The sequence below is a fragment of the Mustela lutreola genome, chromosome 1, assembly GCF_030435805.1.
Source record: "Mustela lutreola isolate mMusLut2 chromosome 1, mMusLut2.pri, whole genome shotgun sequence".
NCBI lineage: Eukaryota > Metazoa > Chordata > Mammalia > Carnivora > Mustelidae > Mustela > Mustela lutreola.
In genome coordinates, this window is record NC_081290.1 from 67182194 (window position 1) to 67200361 (window position 18168).

Here is an 18168-nt window from a genome sequence, read left to right on the forward strand (position 1 = left end):
TCCTCGTTTAGGCTTGGTGTTTCTCTTGTTTTCCTTCTCATGAATTTCGAGCGTCGGTCCAAGACGTTTGTCACGGTTCAAGCCCCTTTTGCCCCGCTGGGGTCAGAGCTGCCTTGCCTGGCGCACGATGGCGGAAGCCGTCTGTCGTGGTGTAACAGCGGAGGTGGCTGGCTCTGGGGCATGTCCTGGGCTCCGAGCTCCCTACCAGGCCTTCCTTCATATATGTCCCCTCCTTGCTGTGAGACGGGTACCGTAGTTACGCCATTCTACAGACCTGGGTACCGAGGCCCCAGGTGCCCACTGGTGTTCCCCAACTCATGGCCTCTGTGCGGAGAGATGGGCCTTTTGGGCCACTGGGCCCACCACCCACCCAGGGAGGCCTGGGAGGCCTCAGAATTGACGAAGTCTCTCACTGCGGGACCTCTGGCACCCACCTGCCTCTTCCCCTCTCTGCCCTGCAGATGCCCTAGGAAAGCTTAGTTTCTTTAGCCGCTCAGCGAGTACCCACCACACCTCTGGCCCCAGAGTGAACCCTGGGCCCCTCAGAGAATTTCCATCTGGACGCGGACTGGGCAGTAGTAGCCCCTCTGGGGCTCAATGTACTGGGTGGACCTTGGAGCTGCCCCTTCTGGCCTGTGGCATGGCCGTTGGGGTTCATTGATGGCTCGTGTGTTCCCCACTGAGGGTGGGGTATGGGAGTCATGGGGGACCCCCTTTCTCTTTCACACTCGTGTATGCAGTCCATAGCAGTGGGCCTGGCAGAGGCAGCTGTTCCGACTTGTGGGTAAAGTGGGTGGGGACTGTGGCCGAGCTGTGTCCCTGAGTCTGTAGGAGCCCCTGCAGCCTCCTCAGTGTCCTGCGGGGGTTCCTGCTTCTCCTCGGGCACTGGGACTACAGGCTGTGGTTGAGAATCCTGCCATGTGCGCTGGGTGGGAATGGGACATTGTCTGGCTCGGCTGGGCATTTCTTCCCACCATCTGCCTTGGCCTGCGGGTTTTCTTGAGGAAGCATGTGCTCTTGAGTGGAAAGGTCATTAATGGTGTGGAAAGGTCAGTAGCCGTTCAGCGACTCGGGGTTAAGAGGAGTGACCAGAACCAGCTCCAGGTCCCATCCCTGGGAGCGCACCCTGGGGTGTGGGCGTGTGGGCTCTGGTTCTGGTCGGAGCAGCAGCACGTGTGGGCTCTGGGCCACTTCAGGAAGTGGGGAGGGGTGCAAGTCCCTCGCAGGGATAGAAGAAACACCTCAAGTGCGAGAGCCCAGCACGTGATTTGGGGGCCTCTAGGGCAACCCACGTACATGGACCCTTGCCTCTTTTCTAGGAGCGTCGAGAGCCAGGCTCCTGCCGGACTCACATGGGAAACAGAACTTCCAAGTACTTAGAGGCTGATGCTCTGGAGCTTGTGGCGCCCAGTGGATGGAGGGCTGGGACTGGATCTCAGGGTCTAGACTCCCCTGCTGAGGGCCGGTGCCCAGGGGCGGCCCGGAGAGGACAGGGGGATCTTCAGTGCCCTCACTGCCTGCGGAGCTTTGGTGACGAGCAAGGCGAGGAGCTCTTCAGGCACGTGGCTGAGTGCTGCCAGTGAGCCCCATGCCGGGAAAAGGGGAGAGCCCTTGAGATCTGGGGCCCAGAATGGGCTGAGGGGGCTTCTGATCCATCTTGGTCCTCCCTGGGCAACGGAACAGAATGGGGACATCTCCTGGGAGGGGGAGTGGCCCCCCAGCTGCCAGACTGAGGCTGGGAACAGCCAGGAACAGGGGGCCAGCCAATGCCACCAGCCCGCGCCGCCCACCTGCACCTGGGGCACTGCAGCTGCTGGCAAGAGCGGGCTGCCTGCGGGGATTGCACGTGTTGGCCCCAGGGTGAAAGGTGGCTTGCCTTGTTGTGTTGAATAAGGACCAGGAGGTTTGCAGAAGTGAGCATTGTGGCAGACCTTGCACCTGGGGGCCGGTGTCTGCCACCGAAGAGCCGTGCCTCTGCTCAGTTGTACTGCAGTCGCCTTTGCCACGGATCTGCAAGTCAGGGGACATTTCATATGCACTTACTTTCATAATAAACGTACTTGCCCAGGTGACTGCTCTGCGAGTGCATCCTGGGGGCTAGGGCGACTTCAGACCAGCTGGTGAGGAGAAACACTCTCGTGTTTGCCACCTGCCAAGGGACAGAGATGGACTGGCCGGAACCCAGGCAGGCATGCCTGTCAGGGCCCATGGGACCTGGGGCCAGCCCAGCTTAGCCTCTGGGCTAGTTCAGCCCCACCCCAGGGTGTGAAGTCAAGGGCTGGAAATAAGGAAAGGAAGCAGATATGACAGTAAGGGGAAGGTATGGCTGTGTAGGGCCTGTCAGTGGAGCAGGGACAGAAATGAGAAGGCTGGAGGGGAGACCGACGTGCTGTGCTAATAAGCGTTTGTTTGCCAGAGTTCATTCATTTAACCCTTGTAGCAATTCCAGGATGTCAACACAGACAAGGAAAATGAGGCATGGAGGGATTAATTCACTTGCCCAAGGTCACACAGTGGTTGAGTGACAAAGCTGGGATTTGAACCCGTGTTTTTAATTGCACAGTCTGTACTTCTTCCTGGAACTCACCCCTCCGTGTGGTTAATAAGTTCTCCTCATGTCAGAATTCAGATGTCTCCTCCTCTGGGACTCCCTGTGCACCTGTCTGCTGGAACCCGGCTAGAGGGGATCCGGCGTCTGTGGCATGGGGTGGGTAGGCTATAGCAGAAAAGCCTGTCAGAGCTGGAAGAGTCTGTGGACATCTGAACACTGGAAAGAGAGGATGGGGACATCCCAGAGAGAAGGGAGCCACAAAAGGGGGAACCCTCAAATCCTTGGCTGACCCGAAGTTGTGTGTGCTTCGAGTAAGACCCCAAGGATTCTGGGGTGAGAACAGCAGATGGAAAACAGCTAAACAGGCATCCCAGTGGCTGAATATTACAGGGTGACAGCTTTAAATCTGGGTCCCTCAAGTTGAGAAGGGCTTGGTAAACACTTTGGGTTTTCCTTTGAAACCCCAGAAGGGCCATGCCTCAGGAATAAAGTTGACATCCCGGGACAAAATGGAAATAGCCCTTGCTCTAGGAAGGCATACGACTCTCAGGTAATCAACCAACAAATCATGTGCCTACTGGACTAAGAACCAACTTTCTTTAGAGACAGGGAGAACCTCGGACCTTGCACTGTACTAACCACAAGTGTAATATGCAAGAGAAAATACTAGATGGGTGCCTGGCTGGCTCAGTCGCTAGAGCATACAACTCTTGATCTTGGGGTTGTGGCTGAACTTAAAAATAAAATCTTGGGGCACCTGGGTGCCTCAGTGGGTTAAAGCCTTTGTCTTCGGCTCAGGTCATGTTCCCAGAGTCCTGGGATCAAGCCCTGCATCGGTCTCTCTGCTCAGCGGGAAGCCTGCTTCCATTCCTCTCTCTCTGCCTGCCCTTCTGCCTACTTGTGATCTCTGTCAAATAAATAAAAATCTTAAAAAAAAAAATCTTAAAAAAATACTAGATGTAGGAAAATTAAAAGCAGGATGAAGGTATTTTCAGACCAATACAAGGCAATTAAACTTATATCCAACACTCTACTACAAGAAATCTGTACTATAGAAATGCCTCCAGCTGAAGGGAAGTGATTCTGGATAAAAACAAATACAGAAAGGAACGAAGATGGGAATGGGTAGATAAGGATTATCGACTGTTTAAACAGTCCTCTTTCCAGGCCTTTAAAACATGCCAATGTGACCACAGGAGCTTTCTAGGTGGCAGAGGGAGTATTTGATGACCTTACACAGAATTTTTTACATCGACATAAGGTGGACTGTAAGGCAGTACGGAAGCATATTATAATCTCTAGAGTAACCACTAAGATAATAACACAAATATTTAACTAAAAAGTAAACAGAACAGAGAACTGTTTTTATTAATCCAAAGCAAGACAAGTTATGACAACTAAAGGAATATGGAAGAGATGAGACAAACAGAAAACGGATGGCAAGAGGATAGACCTAAACCCAACTCTATCAATAGTTAACTTAAATGGATCAGATACTGACCGAAAGATCATGATTGTCACGCTGGGTGAAAATAACGAAGTTCACCCACGTACTTGTTAGCAGAGACAGAAACATAAGAACAGAGAATGAAAAGGATAGAAAAAGACACACCATGCCGAAGCTAACCAAGATAATGGGAATGTATGTAGCCACTCCCAGACCTGGACAAACACACAATCACAGCTGAAGACTGGAACACACCTCTCAGAGAGAAGCAGGAAAAAAGTCAGCAGGGATACAGAAGATTTACCCAAAATACTTAATCAACTTGGCCTTGTTAGGTCCAACAAAAGTCAACTAGAATTCTTTTCAGCTCTATGTGGAACACTTAGCAACAGAGACAAATCTGTGGGCCATAAATCAAGTCACAACCCAAAGAACCAAATCACTGAATTTATGTTCTCTGACCATGGTCAGATTAAACCACAACTCAGTAACAGATAAATACCAAATTCTCAAAACATCTCTAAGTGATCTGTGCACAAAGGAAAAAAACACAACAGAAATGAGAAAATACTCTGAACTGAGTGAAAATGAGGTTAAAATTCAGTGAGCTGAGTGCCCATCAAGAGCTAGGAGAACTGCATTTTAAACTCAAAGAAAGGAGAGGAGAGAATAGAAGAGCAGAAATCAATGAGAAAGAAAACACAAAATTCAACAAAGCCAAGAGTTCTTTGGAATGGCAACACCACTGACAAACCAGTAACAAGACAGGAGGGAAAGAGAGGGGACAAACTCCCGATAAGCAGGAATGAAAAGGGGGACGTCACCATGGATCTGTAAGAGGAATACTATGAACACTTTATGCTAATAAATCTGAGAGGAAATGAATAAAATCCTTGAAAAATACAACTTAACCAAAATGGATACAAGATACAAAATTTGAGTAGCTCTGTAGCCATTAAGTAAACTGAATCTGTAATTAAAAATATTGTCACAAAATTATAGACCCAGATGACTTCACTGGTGAACATCTGAGAAAGATATACCAATCTTACACTCAGCAAATAGAAGGAATGTTCCCCAACTCATTTTTCTGACACCAAAACGTAAGAAAATGACAAATCTCTCTCATGAACACAGATGCAAACATACTAAACAAAATATTAACAAATTGGGGCACCTGGGTGGCTCAGTGGGTTAAGCCTCTGCCTTCGGCTCAGGTCATGGTCTCAGGGTCCTGGGATCAAGCCCCCCATTGGGCTCTCTGCTCAGCAGGGAGCCTGCTTCCCCTTCTCCCTCTGCCTGCCTCTCTGCCTACTTGTGATCTCTGTCAAATAAATAAAATCTTAAAAAAATTAAATTGAATTAGATATAAAAAGGATAGTAAGTCATAAGCAAGTAGAATTCTAATCAGAGATACAAGATTGATTATTTAAAAAAAAAAAAAAGAAAAAGAAAGCACTAGGGTGCCGGGCTGGCTCAGTCAGTTAAGTGCCTGCCTTCGGCTCAGGTCATAATCCCAGAGTTCTAGGATTGAGCCCACATTGGGCTCTCTGCTCAGCGGGGAGTCTGCTTCTTGTCTGCCCCTCACCCTGCTTGTGCTCTCTGTCAAATAAATAAATAAAATCTTTATTATTTTTTTTTTTAAGATTTTATTTATTCATTTGTCAGAGAGAGGGAGAGAACATGCAGAGGCAGGGGGAGTGGCAGGCAGAGGGAGAGGGAGAATCAGGTTCCCCACTGAGCAAGGACCTGGACTTGGGACTCGATCCCAGGACACCAGGATCATGACCTGAGCCGAAGGCAGCTGCTTAACTGCCTGAGCCACCCAGGCACTCCAAATAATTAAAATCTTGATAAAAACCCCAACACTGATTGTAATTTACTAGAGTTAACAGAAAAAACATGATCATCTCAATAGAAGCTGAAAAAGCATATGACAAAATTTAATATCCACTTATGATAAAAACACTCAGCAAATCAGGAATAGAAGGCATTTCCTCAATCTGATAAAGACATATGTCCAAGATCCTACGGCTACCGTTCTGTCTGATGACAGATACCGAGTGCCATCTGTCCCTGCTCAGGTTTCCATTGAGGCAAGGGTGTGCGCTCTTATGGCTGCAATCCCACATTGTACCAGAGGGTCTACCCAGTGCAGTAAAATAAAAGGAATAAAGAACAGAAAAATTAGAAGAAACGGTCCTTATTTGTAGATGACATGATTATAGATGTAAAAAGTTCTAGCTGATCTTGAAGTTTAGAATTGAGTTTGACAATCTCAAGATACAAAGTTCAATGTATGAAAGACCTATCATACTGCCATATATTTGCAGGAAATTTAAAACCTGTTTCCCTAAAATGTAAGGTGACTAAAAAGATGTTAAGTCCTAACCCCCAGAACCTGTGAATAAGCCCTTACTTGGATATAGTGTCTTTGCAGATGTCCTATGAGATGATGATGTGCTTGGATGAGGGTGGGCCCCAAACCCAGTGACTTGCATCCTTACAAGAAGAGGAGAGACAGAGGTGCTGGCTCAGCTGGTGGGGCATGCAGCTAGCTCTTAATCTCGGGGTTGTGAGTTCAAGCCCTATGTTGGGTGTGATTACTTAAAATCTTAAAAAAAAAAAAAAAAAGACAAGCCACAAATACAGAGATACAGGGAGGAGACCGTATGAAAATGGAGAGAGCCTGGAGGGACATCTCTACAAGCCAAGGATTGCCAAGGAGAAGCCAGGATGGGGACATGGAACTGATGGTTCTTTACAACCTCTAAAAGGAACCAATCCTGTGGATACCTGTGTTTTGCAGTATATATCCCCCCAGGGATTTGGGGTTATATCCTCCAGGACTTTTGAGAATAAACTTTTTTCTTCAAGATTTGTTTACTTGACAGAGACAGAGAGAACGTAAGAGAGGGTACTGGGAGAGGGAGAAGCAGGCTGCCCGAGAAGCAGGGAGCCTGATGCGGGGCTCGATCCCAGGACTCCGGGATCATGACCCGAGCTGAAAGCAGACGGTTAATGACTGAGCCACCCAGGCGCCCCACGAGCAAATTTCTATTGTTAGAAGCCACCCAGTTTATAGCACTTTGTTATGGGAGCCCCAGGAAAATAAAGCATAACCCCATTTATGATAATGTCAAAAACTTTAAATGCTTAGAAAAAATTCATAGGAAGCATGCAAAATCTCTACTATAAAGGCTACACAATACTGTTGAAATTCAGAGAACACATAAATGAAATCATGTCTGCAGACTAGGCACTCTGTTGTATCAAGATGTTGCTTCGTCCCAAACTGGCCTACAGGCCCAGCACAGCCTTGTCCATAATCCCAGCAAGCTTGTGACAAGCTCATTTTAAATTATGTATGTTGTATGTGTGATACATATGTATATGATACACATGGTAGCATGTATATCATATATTAAGTATTGAGCATTCCAACATACACATGTATCATGCTATGGTGATCTCATCATATGTGCCATATATGTATGTCATATATGTATCCTATATGTATATCACCACATGTAGGTCATATATTTATTATATCCTATATGTATGATACATATGATGAGCTCACCATATCATCATATGATACGTATGTATGTTGGAATGCTCAATACTGTCCTACAGGCTACCATTTTCCATTCTCTTTTCTTCTCAGTGCTTCTTTCTGGTCGTTTCTCTTCTGTGCCATCAAGTTCATGGGTGTTTTCCAAGGGGTTTTGGATCTGCTGTTAATTCTATCCAGGGTATTTTTTCATTTCAGATATTGTATTTTTTCTTTAGAACTTCATTTAGGACTTTTTTGGATTTTTCTTCATCTTGTTCGTGATTTCTTTTACATCTTATGTGTATTTTTAAGCTGTTTTACAATATCCATTTTACGGTCCCCGTCTGCAAATTCAGCAACTGTCATTTTGTGGTCTGCTTAGTATTACTCTTGATTATGGTTTTTATTTTCCTTCCTCTTGGAACGGTCTGGTAATTTCTACCTGGATTCCACCATTGTGAATTTCGTCCAGTGTGGGCTGGTTTTGTGTTCCTTAAAGAATGTCAGACTTTGTTCCAGCAGGCAGTTAAGATACTCAGGATCAGTTTGATCCTTTTGGGGTTTGTTTTTTATTTTGCTCGAGGGCTGATTTCACCCCACTGCTGAGGTCACAGCTTTCTGAGGCCTCTATCCCGAGGTCTGCACTGTGTGTTACATGGTTTTCTGCCATGGCTGGTAGAAACACTATTCCAGCCGTTCTGTTTTCTGGTGATTTCCCCTTGGGTTCCCAGGAGTTTATGCCACACCTGCAGCATTGGCAGACTGTAGGCACCTGGCCTCCCCAAATGCTAGCCTGTGCTGGCTCTACTCATGAGGTCTGCAGGGCTCTGCCCCCACTCCCAGTGCTGGGCCTAGAAACTGCCTCGGGGCTGGAAGCTGGGGCACCAAGAGACTTACCTTGTTTCCTCCCCTTCGCGCAGAAAACACTGTCATGTGCAGCGTTTCTCCCAACACCCAACACACTGTGTACACAGCTTCCTTGGGTTCACAGTTGCGTGTGGCAGTCTCCGTGGCTGTCATCCTCCTTCCCGGGTGCCACTGGCACACGTATAGGACTCTTCCTTGTAACCACATGGTCTCCTCCAGGAAAGCCAGCCAGAGGGCTCCTGGGCACAGCGGGCTCCCGGCTCGTTTCAAGCATCGGTTCCTAACAGTTTGGAAGCACATGGAAGTTGTCCCTGTGCTGGGCCTCCAACCCCTCGGGGCTTATGCTTACATTTTAATAGCGGATCCAGGACAATGGTCGCCTGTCACTGTGAAGATGAAGGACCAGGACTCAAGTTACTTCAGTTCTGTCACTCTGTGGGTGACTGAGTGCTTTTATTGGTGTTTAAAACCGAGAAACAGGGGTGCCTGGGTGGCTCAGTGGGTTAAAGCCTCTGCCTTTGGCTCGGGTCATGATCCCAGGGTCCTGAGATCGAGCCCCGCATTGGGCTCTCTGCTCAGCGAGGAGCCTGCTTCCCTCTCTTTCTCTGCCTGCTTCTCTGCCTACTTGTGATCTCTGTCTGTGAAATGAATAAATAAAATCTTAAAAAAAAAAAAAAAAAACCAAAAAACCGAGAAACAGCGGTACCTGTGAGGTAAGTTTTTCCTTCTCCTTTAATATTAATTAAATTAAGAAGCGTTCATCCTTTCTGGTACCATAATACTCCTTTTGATACTATTTTGGTTTAATGGCATGAGGATGGAAAGTTCAATAAAAGGGCATTTTCCTGGCCATTGTTATTTTATTTCATCTCATGATTACCGTTGCCATGTAAAGGAGGTGCTAGTCCATCGTGGTCTATGAGGCTCCCCCAGGGATCGACTCCCAGGTCTAGGCCCCATGAAGACAGGAGCATTGGAGCTGGATGTCCCGCAGATGCACCTTGGACCTTGGCTTCCCCATCTGTAAATGCAGTGTGTCTGGGCATTAGGACCCGCGATGACAAGCCTCCAGGCCCTGGGCCTTGCCTCTGGGGACATGGGAGGGGCTGAACCTGGGAAGCCCTGCCAGCCTCGGCCCTCCATCTCCCCAACCCCTGGACTCTCCTGGGCCTCCCAGGCCCCAGATCCATCCTCCGAGAACGGGGATGGTAAAGTGACGACCCCCCCCCCCCCCGAAAGAGCCAAAGGAACCAGCAGGAGCAGAAGTGTACAGACCTAGAACAAGGCATAGGTGGCTCACTTGTGTGCGAGGGGAGCAAGGGTGTGGAAGGTGGCAGGTGGGATGTCAGGAGTGGGCACCCAGGGGTTCCCCTCACCACTCATGGCCCTGACAAGGTCCTGCTCATGTCACAGGTGAGACCCTGCAGTTCTTCAGCAGCCAACATGTCCCCCAGATGGAAGTGGAGGCTCAGAGGTGGGACTGTCCTTGGGGAGAAGAGGCTGGGGCAGGGACAAGGTCTTGAAGGGCCTGGGTGGGCAGCTTCCCCAGAGAGCAGGCTCCCCCCATCCCCAAACCCTTCCCATCCTTTGTTGCTCTGGCTCAGCCAGCCCTGACTCTCCCTTGCCCTCACCGGGAGCCATGGAGGCCCAGGCCTGGGCTTGGGACTCTTGGAAGCATCAGGGCCTTTTGAGGACACGGCTCCTGCTGTGGTCACTGCCCAGCCCATTCCTCGCTTTGCAGGCTCATTCCATGAGCAAAGGGATATGCTTGTTCTTCCCACCTAGTTAGAAAAAAGCAAAACAAACCAGCCAGCCTCTTGCCTATCTCCTATTTACAGGACCTGCCATTCCCACCCTTGTTTTCCTGCAAACCAGCTCCCACTGGGTTGTGGTCAAAGTCCCCAAAGTGTAGGAGCCCTGGGGTCAGTCCTTGGACCTCACCTTGACCACAGAAGCCCTGCGGTGGCCGATCTTTCCTGGTCTTGTGTCCTCTAGGCTGCCCTCCTCCTCCCACCCGAGTCACTGCTTCTGGCACCTGGACCCCTGACCTGTCTGCACTTGTTCCGCAGTGGCCTTCCGTCCATGAACGGCAATCCCAACGCCGGACGTCTCACCTGGGGGGTCAGATGGGCACGTCAGACTTGACCCCTGCCCCAGGGCAGGCAGCCTCGTGCAGCCCGGGGCTCAGACCAAAGCCTTGGAATCCCTCTTGCCCCCCTCTCTCCTACCTGCATCTTGTCTGTCCAGAAATGCTGCAGACAAAACCAGCAGAGTATTTCCAGAAGCCATTTCCTCTCTTCCCGTCTCCACATGGACGCAGGGCCCTCATCGCTCCCCCTTCACTCGGGGACACGCCACATCCCTGCAGCTGCACACAAGCAGGTTTCCCAAGAGGCACGGCTTGGCTGGGCCTTGGGAAGTGGGTGGGAGCGGCTCCCGCAGAGACTCCTGCAAGCTACCTGCCTGCAGAGACCGCAGAGGAACCAGGCAGCCGTCCCCCTTCACCCTCCATACCGCCCGTTATTCCTCGTTCACACCCAGTTGAACGCCCGTGACTTTTCAGTCTCATTAGATATCACGCCGCCCCCCTCCCCTGGGGCTGGATGGGCACCTGCCCGTAAGGCTCTATGTGGTCCCAGCCTGCTGACCCTTGGGCCACCCGGCTCTGCCTCCCCAGCCCCGTAGGTTAGGGTGTGGTGACCCCATACCACTGCTGCTAGGTGTCAGTACTGCTCTCACCGAACTCTCTGGGCACCGGGCTGGACTCCGCCCTGGGGCCTGGTGCTGCCTGGCAGGTGGAAGGCCCCGGAGGGTACAGAGGCAAGAAGGATACTGGGCAGGAGCCAGGACCCCTAAACTGCTGCCACGGGTGACCCGGGAGATGCTCCAGGGTTGGTGGGCCAGCTTCCCCTTGGGGGACACTGCCCCCCACTCTCCCCGCACCCTGCCCCCCATGCACCACACTCCCCACCACCCCCAGCAGAAAGCAGCCAGACGAGGTCTTCTGCTGTACTAATGTATTCCATCTTTCAAAAAGAAAGACATGATTTTAATATTACTTAACAATATGTTAAAAAAGTAGCCAGGCAGGCCTCCGTGTTAATACAGTCGTACACTCTCTAACAGACTTGATGGTGTGAGTACTGGGTGGGGTTTTGTTTTTGAACTTTCTCATTCTGCAAGGGATCTTACACAAGCTGGCTACAAGTCAGGGGGTCAGACACAAACAGCGCAACGTGTACACTCTTAAACAGTAGATTGTGGAGGAGAACGGAAGAGCGCCTGCCCGCCCAGCCCACTTCAGGTGGGATGCAGGGCACACGAGAGCTGAGTGACGGCAGTGCCCTGGCAGGGACAGATGACAGGACAGGGCGAGATGCAGAGGCAACGAGCCACGTGGATGATGAAACGCGTCTCTGGCCACGGCCCCGGCTCCTGGGCCGCACGGTGGGAAGCCGGCGGGAGCTACTGTTGCAATCCAACGGCCGGCGCTGTGCTCACGCCTCACTCACAGATACACGCACACGAGCCACTGACACAGGCCGAGCGGCGAGTTCTCGGTCTGGGGGCATCAGGTGCGGTGGCCCACCCGGCACAGCCCTGGGCAAGCACAGCAGCTCCGGGGCCTGGCCCACCTTCCACGCGTCCCTCTCCAGGTGGTCCTCATTCAGTGGGCAGCAAAAGTGGCTTTTTTCAAGCTAAAATTGGACCAGTTGATGGACAGTCTTTGTCGGGTCTGTCTAGCAGAATCCAAACAGAATCTGTGAAGACAAAGAGCCAAACAGTCACAGAAGGAAACAGCCCACAGCTGAGCTGTGTCAGCAAAGTCCAGTGTCCTCCCAGGATAGGAGGGTGGGGGGGAGGGCGCTCAGCATGCCAGACCCGCCGTCAAGGACCCCTCCACATCTGGCCACCCTTCAGAGTGGGAAAAGGCCCTCAGGAGGATGGGGATCCTCTTCTTCAGGGCACAGGCGAGTGCCCTCAATGTCCTCTGGTGTCCTGTGTCCTTCTTTTCCAACTTGTCCTCCAGGGAAGCTGCCCAAGGGATGTTTCTGATGAGCCCATCTGAAAACGTACCAATGGCCACCACCGTGCCCTTCTCCACGTGTTAAGCCACAGAGATCCCAGCCGCCCTCACTGATCCACGAATGCACACCCGAGTGCGAGAGGACACGGGACTTCACATGGTGAGACTTGGTCACAGCGCTGCCACCGACCCCCCCACTCCCTGCACTCAGGGTGGCAGCAGAGGCAGGCCTGCTGCCCTGGGGTCCAGCTCTGGGTCACCCCTGCACACCCAACAGCATCTGAAAAACAGCACGTTCTGCCACCTGCTTCCCAGGCAATAATGGCTGACTCTCTACTAAATGAGGAACACTTCCTTTCAAAAACCTTAACTATGCAGTTTCTGAAGGTCTCACCTGTCCAGCTCTCATCTGAGTAGCAGAAACTTGAATTAAACCTGAAAATGATTACTGTGGTCACACAGATGTAGCCCAAGTGTGTTCATTTACATCACTCAACCACAACTCCTTGTGTTGCCTGCTAGGCAGTCTATGTCCAGGTGGATAGAGCCGTGTGTCCGTCCCTGCCCTGCCCCCGAGCAGTGTGCCACCTCCCAGAATTCAACTTCTCTTTCCCTGGCCACAGCTGGTCGAACTCCAAGTCCTAGTGGCGTCACTTTTACAACCTTCGTTGTTCACCTTTACAACCTTACAACCAACCTGCCTGGACCATGTCCCCCTGCTCTGGCGGCACTCCTAGTGGTCCCCATGAGGCTACATGCATCCTGCCTCTCCACGCATGGTGGCAAGAACGTCCACAGGTGTCTCTGAGCCAGCTGGAGCCAGGCCCCCAGGCCCCCAGCTCTGCCTCCCCCCCAACACCCAAGGATCTGACACTTCCTGCCCATTGGGCCTCCATGTGGTCTGCCAGGGACCGTATTACACATCTAGAACATGTGTACCCAGGTGACTGGGACCACAAAAGCCTCGATCAACACACCCCTAACCCAGGTAAGGAAGCCCAACCCTGCCAACCCCATGGCACCATGCCGTCCTCTCCCAGGATGCAGCCCGCACCCTGGTGTCTGTGACAATTGCCCACAACCTCGCAGCCCCTCACCCATGGTCTGTGTGCGCTGATTTCTGCACTTACAGGAACAGAGTCATCCTGTATCTTTTTCTTCCCGCTTTTATGCAATTCCCCCAGGAGGCGGCCATGTGCCCGTTTCCAAGGTTGGAAGAGCACCCCCCACAGAATAGACAGACAACCGCGGGGCTCCGTAAAACGGATGGCTTCGACTTGACCTGATTCTGCCAAACTTCTCCATGGTCGTTGGAGCCACTCTGTGCCCCCGAGGAGTGGGGGAGCCACTGCCCCTGCACGCCCAGCCCATCAGGCGGGAGGTCTCTCCACAAGTCCCTGATCATGGGTTTCTGTGACAGCCCATCTGTCCAAGCACTGGTCTTTTCCTGTTCTGTCATGTGTATCTGTTCTGGTACAAACTCTCCGTGAGGTGCTACACACACCATGTCCTCACTTTCTTTAAAGAACTGTTGATTTTAATGTCATTTAATTTATCAATCTTTTTAATTTTATGGTTGGCGTTTTTAAGAAATCTGTCCCTACTCTAAGGTCAAAAAGATACCTATATATCAAATAAAAAGGTTTGCTTGTGACATTTAGAGTCTTCCCACCTAGAGCTGACCTTTGAGTAAGATGACGTGAGGATCCAACCAAAAAGTTTTCCTTACATAAACCTTCACAGCTGCATTTATGAACATACCTTCATTTCTACTGCTGATCTGTCTTTTGTCATAAACCAAAGCTCAGCATTGTGTAGTCTGTTTCTGTGACTTTCTAAGTCTTTGTAATGGACAAGAAAAGCAGCTCTGTTCTTCCTATACTTCTAGAAGGATCAGATCAAACCCAAGTTCGTTTGCTCTTTTGTTTTGTTTTATATATATACACATATATATATATTTCAAAGATATTATTTATTTGATGAGAGAGAGCTCACAAGTAGGCAGAGAGGCAGGCAGAGAGAGAGAGGGAAGCAGGCTCCCTGCTGAGCAGAGAGCCCGATGTGGGGCTGGATCCCAGGACCCATGACCTGAGCAGAAGGCAGATGCTTAACCTTCTGAGCGACCCAGGCGCTCAGTTCGTCTGTTTTTTGTGTGAACATCACACACATGCAGGAGAGAAACCAGATATGCATGCTGAAAGAAACTGAGAAGGCATACACTGGAGCACTAGCAGCAAGCCTGGGACACCGCCTCCAGGCAGTCCCCACCCCAAAACCCAAAAGTAATCACCGTTCTGGCTTTTTAGGATCATTTCCTTGCTTTTCTTTATAGTCTTAACACCTATGTATGGTATAGTATCCCTGAAAATATACATCACTGAGGTATAATTTATGTACAATAAACTGCAGTTACTACAGAGCTCACAGTGCTGATAAATAAATCCAGGTAACTATCCCTCCAATCAAGACACAGAAAACTTCCAGGAAGTCCCTTTGCTGTAATCTCCTCACTGCCCCAGCCCTAGGTGAACAGTGATCTGCTGTCACTGGGATGAATTTCCATTTCCTGGCATCTCGGGTACATGCAACTTCGTAGTATGTACCTGCTGTCTGCCTTCTTGGCCTGAGCACCTGTCTCTGGGCTCCATCTCCATGTCTCATCGGGAGTAAGCTTTTCCCTGGTGAGTGGCGTCCACCGGACGGACAGAGCACAGTTTCTCTGCTCATCTGATGTGCATACCTGGGTTGTCCCCAGTTTTTGGCTATCACAGGTAAAACTTCTGGAAACATTCATGTATAAATTTTTGTGTGGATACATACTCTGGCTTCTGTTGGGCAGACAGTCAGGAGTGGAGCTGCTGGACTGAATGGTGTACATTAAAAAGTGTACTTCAGTGGAAAGAGCCTGGATGTCCACAACAGGCAAATGGATAAAGAAGATCTGGTTCATCTATACAATGGACTATTACTCAGCCAACAGAAAGGATGAAATCTTACCATTTACATCAACATGGATGGAACTGGAGGGTATTATGCTGAGTGAAATAAGTCAGGGAAAGACAATTATATTATCTCACTCATGTGGAACTGAAGAAACAAAACAGAGGATCAAAGGCGGAGGGAAGGAAAAATAAGAGGAAATCAGAGAGAGAGACAAATTGTAAGCGACTCTGAACTCTAGGAAACGAACTGAAGGCTGTTGGAGGGGAAGGAGTGGGTGGAGGGGGATGGTGTCCCTACGGGCAGCAAGGAGGGCGCGTGATGTAAGGAGCACTGGGTGTGAGATGTAACTGATGCATCACTGACCTCCACCTCTGAGACTAATAATATGTTAATAATGTTATATTATTATATATTATATAATAATATATACTATATAATACAATATATAATATATACTATAATACTAACTAAACTATATTATATAATACTAATAATATGCTAGTAAGGCTAGTATGTTAATAACTGATTTTAAATACAACAATTTATAAAAATGTAAAAACTGGTTGTGTCTAAAAACATTTGGTTGTGTCTAAACTGAGCTTTCTATAAACAGGGTATCATGTATATTCGCGTGCTGCGCCTCTGTCCACTCCCGAGTTTGTAGGATCCACACTGCAGACTGTTCTAGCCGGTTCCTCTCCACGGCTGAGCAGCATTCCATGTGTGACTGTATCACATGTCCACCCTACACGAATGTGTTTTAAAAACACTCAATTTTACAAAATCCTTCTTGGGCTTTAAAATCTACAGATAAATTTTGGAAAGTGAGATAGCTTACACTTTTCCTATAAATGAATATAGGATCTATCCCAGGTCTTCCAAATTCTTCCCTCATGCTTGATCTCTTTCTATGCACAGGTCGTGGGCAACTTCTATTAGATTTATTCATGGAAACTGCATAGATTCTGGAGCTGTTACAAATATCGTCTTTATTTAAACTACATTTTCAAATTATGGATGGTATGGAGAAATGTAACTTCTGTACACAGATCCTATAGCCCGTCCCTTCACTAAATTCTTTCTCTCGCTAATTTTTTTGTAATTCTCTTTGTAGTCAGTTAGATCAACTGTTAAGTAAAATGGAATTTTATCTCCTGCTTTTCATTCTTTAAGTCTTTTCATTTTTTTCTTCTCTTATTATGCTGCCTAGGAACCATGATTTAAGGCTGAACAGAGATGGAAACAGAGAGCATCTCTGTTTTGCACACGCTTCCATGCTTCCCATTTGAGAAAATGTTTCATGTAGCATTTCTTTTCTCTCTTTTGGTAAATCTCCTTTTCAGGTTAAGGATATTTCCTTCTACTACTCGTTTACCTTTTTCTTTAATTAATGAAATGCTAATATTTTATCAAATGTTTTTTCTGAACCTATGGAAATGATCATATGGTTCTTCTTTAATTATCAATTTAGCAAATAGCATTTGTGGATTTCCCAATAGTAAATATTCCTTGCATTCAGTCCTAGGGTACACCAGTTTGGTCAAATATTACTTTTAAAAATACTGTTGGATTTGGAATGTGAAATTTTTTCACATCCAATACTCATGACCAAAACAGATCTGTGATTTTTCATGTTTTCTGTATTGCTTTTAGCAGATTTTGGTATCAAAATCTTCCTTCTCTTGTAAAATGAAGTGGGGAGTCTTGTGTTGTCTCCTCCTTTCAATTCTCTGGTAGAATCAGTATAAGGCTGGATCATCTCCATCTCTTTTTTAAAAATATTTTATTTATTTGACAGAGAGAGACAACAAAGGAGGGAACCCAAGCAGGGGGAGGGGGAGAGGGAGAAGCAGGCTCCCCACTGAGCAGGGAGCCCAATGTGGGGCTTGATCCCAGGACCCTAGGATCATGACCCAAGCCGAAGGCAGATGCTTAACCGACTGAGCCACCCAGGTGCCCCGGATCATCTCTTTCAAGTTCTGGGAGAATTCTCTGCACAAATGTCAGAATCTATTGGGATTATCTGTAACTACTACTCTGATTTCTTTGATGGTTACTGGATCATTCAGGCTATTTTGTTACTGCGTTGATTTTGTATTTAAGTTTTAAAATTCATTGTGAAATTGTTCCCAGTGTTCTCGTATAGTTGAATCACTACAGCACCTGTAGCTATGTCTTCCCTTTCACTTATATAGTCACAGAATTAAAAAAACTCTTCTCATTATGGAAGATGTCACACACACACAAAAGCAGAGTGTGGTGACATCGGTGCAGCCACGGTCCAACTTGGATAATTATCAACATGCTGGTTCTTTTTCATCTAATTACTGTATTGTGTCTTTTCTCCCTATTTTATCTTGATCAGTCTCTCATCCATTTAGCTTCAAGTCTGAATATTAAATACTTAACTGTTAAATACCTCAACAAAAAAGGACTTTTTTTTTTTTAATCTAGCTTATATACTATTGCTGTTCAGTACTGTGGTTTTTTCAGACATGTCAATTAGACATTATTACTCTGTGGTTACAAAGAAAATGTTTTATTTAACAACATTTATCAGGCAGTTTCTCTCTCCTTCCTGCAAATCACACTGTCTTTCTGAGATGAGTATCTTTTTCTCTTGAAGATATATATATATTTTTAAACACAGATCTCTTTGGAGCAAGTTCCTGCAATTTTTCTTTACTATGGAAAAGAACAGGTTTGTGGGATACATAGTTACAGACTGAGAGCTTTCTCTCAAAGCTGTAAATCTCACTCCATGGTCTTCTGGTTTC

At 48.2% G+C, this 18168-nt stretch overlaps 2 protein-coding genes across 8 annotated transcripts in view; one reads left to right on the top strand and one right to left on the bottom strand.

Annotated features, from left to right (window-relative positions):
- TNIP2 (TNFAIP3 interacting protein 2) overlaps positions 1-12915 on the top strand; it is a 55373-nt gene extending 42458 nt beyond the window's left edge. For 2 of the 3 annotated variants that reach the window (XM_059166702.1, XM_059166692.1), the window contains exon 6: positions 1320-4999. In XM_059166702.1, the coding sequence (XP_059022685.1) occupies positions 1320-1583 (264 nt within the window). In that variant the 3' untranslated portion in view covers positions 1584-4999. Of the gene's footprint in view, positions 1-1319; positions 5000-12451 lie in introns of those variants that run through there. The other variant, XM_059166710.1, reaches the window with a different exon arrangement.
- FAM193A (family with sequence similarity 193 member A) overlaps positions 11424-18168 on the bottom strand; it is a 167128-nt gene continuing 160383 nt past the window's right edge. For all 5 annotated transcript variants that reach the window (XM_059166642.1, XM_059166632.1, XM_059166672.1 and 2 more), the window contains exon 21: positions 11424-12182. In XM_059166642.1, the coding sequence (XP_059022625.1) occupies positions 12089-12182 (94 nt within the window). In that variant the 3' untranslated portion in view covers positions 11424-12088. The remainder of the gene's footprint in view (positions 12183-18168) is intronic.